The sequence below is a fragment of the Plecotus auritus genome, assembly GCF_963455305.1.
Source record: "Plecotus auritus genome assembly, chromosome: X".
Classification (NCBI taxonomy): Eukaryota; Metazoa; Chordata; class Mammalia; order Chiroptera; family Vespertilionidae; genus Plecotus; species Plecotus auritus.
In genome coordinates, this window is record NC_137784.1 from 3,163,732 (window position 1) to 3,165,116 (window position 1,385).

The 1,385-nt window shown below is 52.2% G+C and overlaps 1 protein-coding gene across 1 annotated transcript; it reads left to right on the forward strand.

The window, feature by feature from the left end:
* Positions 1-740: 740 nt before the first annotated feature.
* LOC308239475 (claudin-34-like) lies at positions 741-1,385 on the forward strand (the record flags this gene model as incomplete). Its single annotated transcript, XM_080652278.1, has 1 exon — positions 741-1,385. One exon carries the CDS (start codon positions 741-743, stop codon positions 1,383-1,385), a length of 645 nt encoding a protein of 214 aa, XP_080508404.1.

Below are 1,385 nucleotides of genomic sequence, written 5' to 3' on the forward strand. Positions count from 1 at the left end.
TCCATCTGTCCTTCCATCTTCCTTCCATCCTTCCTTCCTTCCTTCCTTCCTTCTTTCCTTCCTTCCTTCCTTTCTTTCTTTTATATAAGATTGTCTTTTAAAAATATATTTTCTTGATTTTAGAGAGAGAGGAAGAGAGAAACATCGATGATGAGAGATAATCATGGATTGGTTTCCTCCTGCATGCCCCACACTGAGGATCAAGCCCACAGCTCGGGAATGTGCCATGATCAGGAATCGAACCCTGACCTCCTGGTTCTTAGGTCGATGCTCAACCATGCCTGCTGGGCTGTAGCCAATCTTAATTGTGTCTTTCAACAAATGTCCAGAAGTGGAACTGCCTGTTTGAAAGTTTGTAAATATTTTGATTGACTTTCGAGACAGAGAGAGAGGGAGAGAGAGAGAAACATTCATTTGGTTTTCCACTGACTGATGCATTCATTGGTTGATTCTTGTATGTGCCCTGAACAGGGATTGAGCTCTGCAACCTGGGCCCGTTGGGAAGACGCTCTAACCCCTTACCTGTCCTGCAGGGTGAAAGTCTGTATACTTTAAGGCTTTCAGTACATCTTGCCCAAGGACCCTTGGCCAGCAGAGCATGGGGGTCACATGTCCCCATTCTGTAATATGGAATTTCCCTCTCCAATATAGTGCCACTCACCCCGGGGGGCAGGTCCAGGCCGTGGGTCCCATCCTCATGACACCCTCTATTGGTTTGCAGATCCCCTGGATACAGAGCCATGGGCTTTTACGTCCACCCCAATTGCCAGGCAGCGAGTTTCGCCCTCAACACCCTGGGATGGATGTTCTCCATGGTTTGCATGGGCCTGGCCAAATGGAGGATATGGTACATAGAGAGCAGCGCCGCCCCCTCCCGGGGTCTGGCCTGCGTGGGGATGTGGAAGGTCTGCTTTTACCAGCCCTACAGCCTCCACAGCAGACCCATAGCGTGTCACCGCTACACCTACAGTGACACCTACCTGCCGCTGGATATCCGCATCGGTCAGCACCTGCTGCTGGCCGCCAGCCTCCTTGCACTCCTGGGGAAAGTGCTCACGATCATGGGCCTGCGCAGAGTGTACGCGGGAGAGCTTCAGAAGGACACCACCTGCAATCTGTTCTTCGCTTCTGGAGTCCTGAGCATCATAGGTGGCATATTTATCCTCATTGCCGTGATGTGGAATTACCACGCTGTGATAAGTGAAGAGGGCATACGCTTCCCGCCATCCCTCCACATCCCCTTCAGGCCGGACTGGCAGGAGATCGGCAGCAGCGTGCCCGTGGCGTTTCTGGCTGCATTCCTGTTGCTGTTGAGTGGGCTGCTTACCATCTCTTTCCAGCTGGCTCCCGACAACCAAGTGTACCCCGAAGTCTCGCAGGAGTGA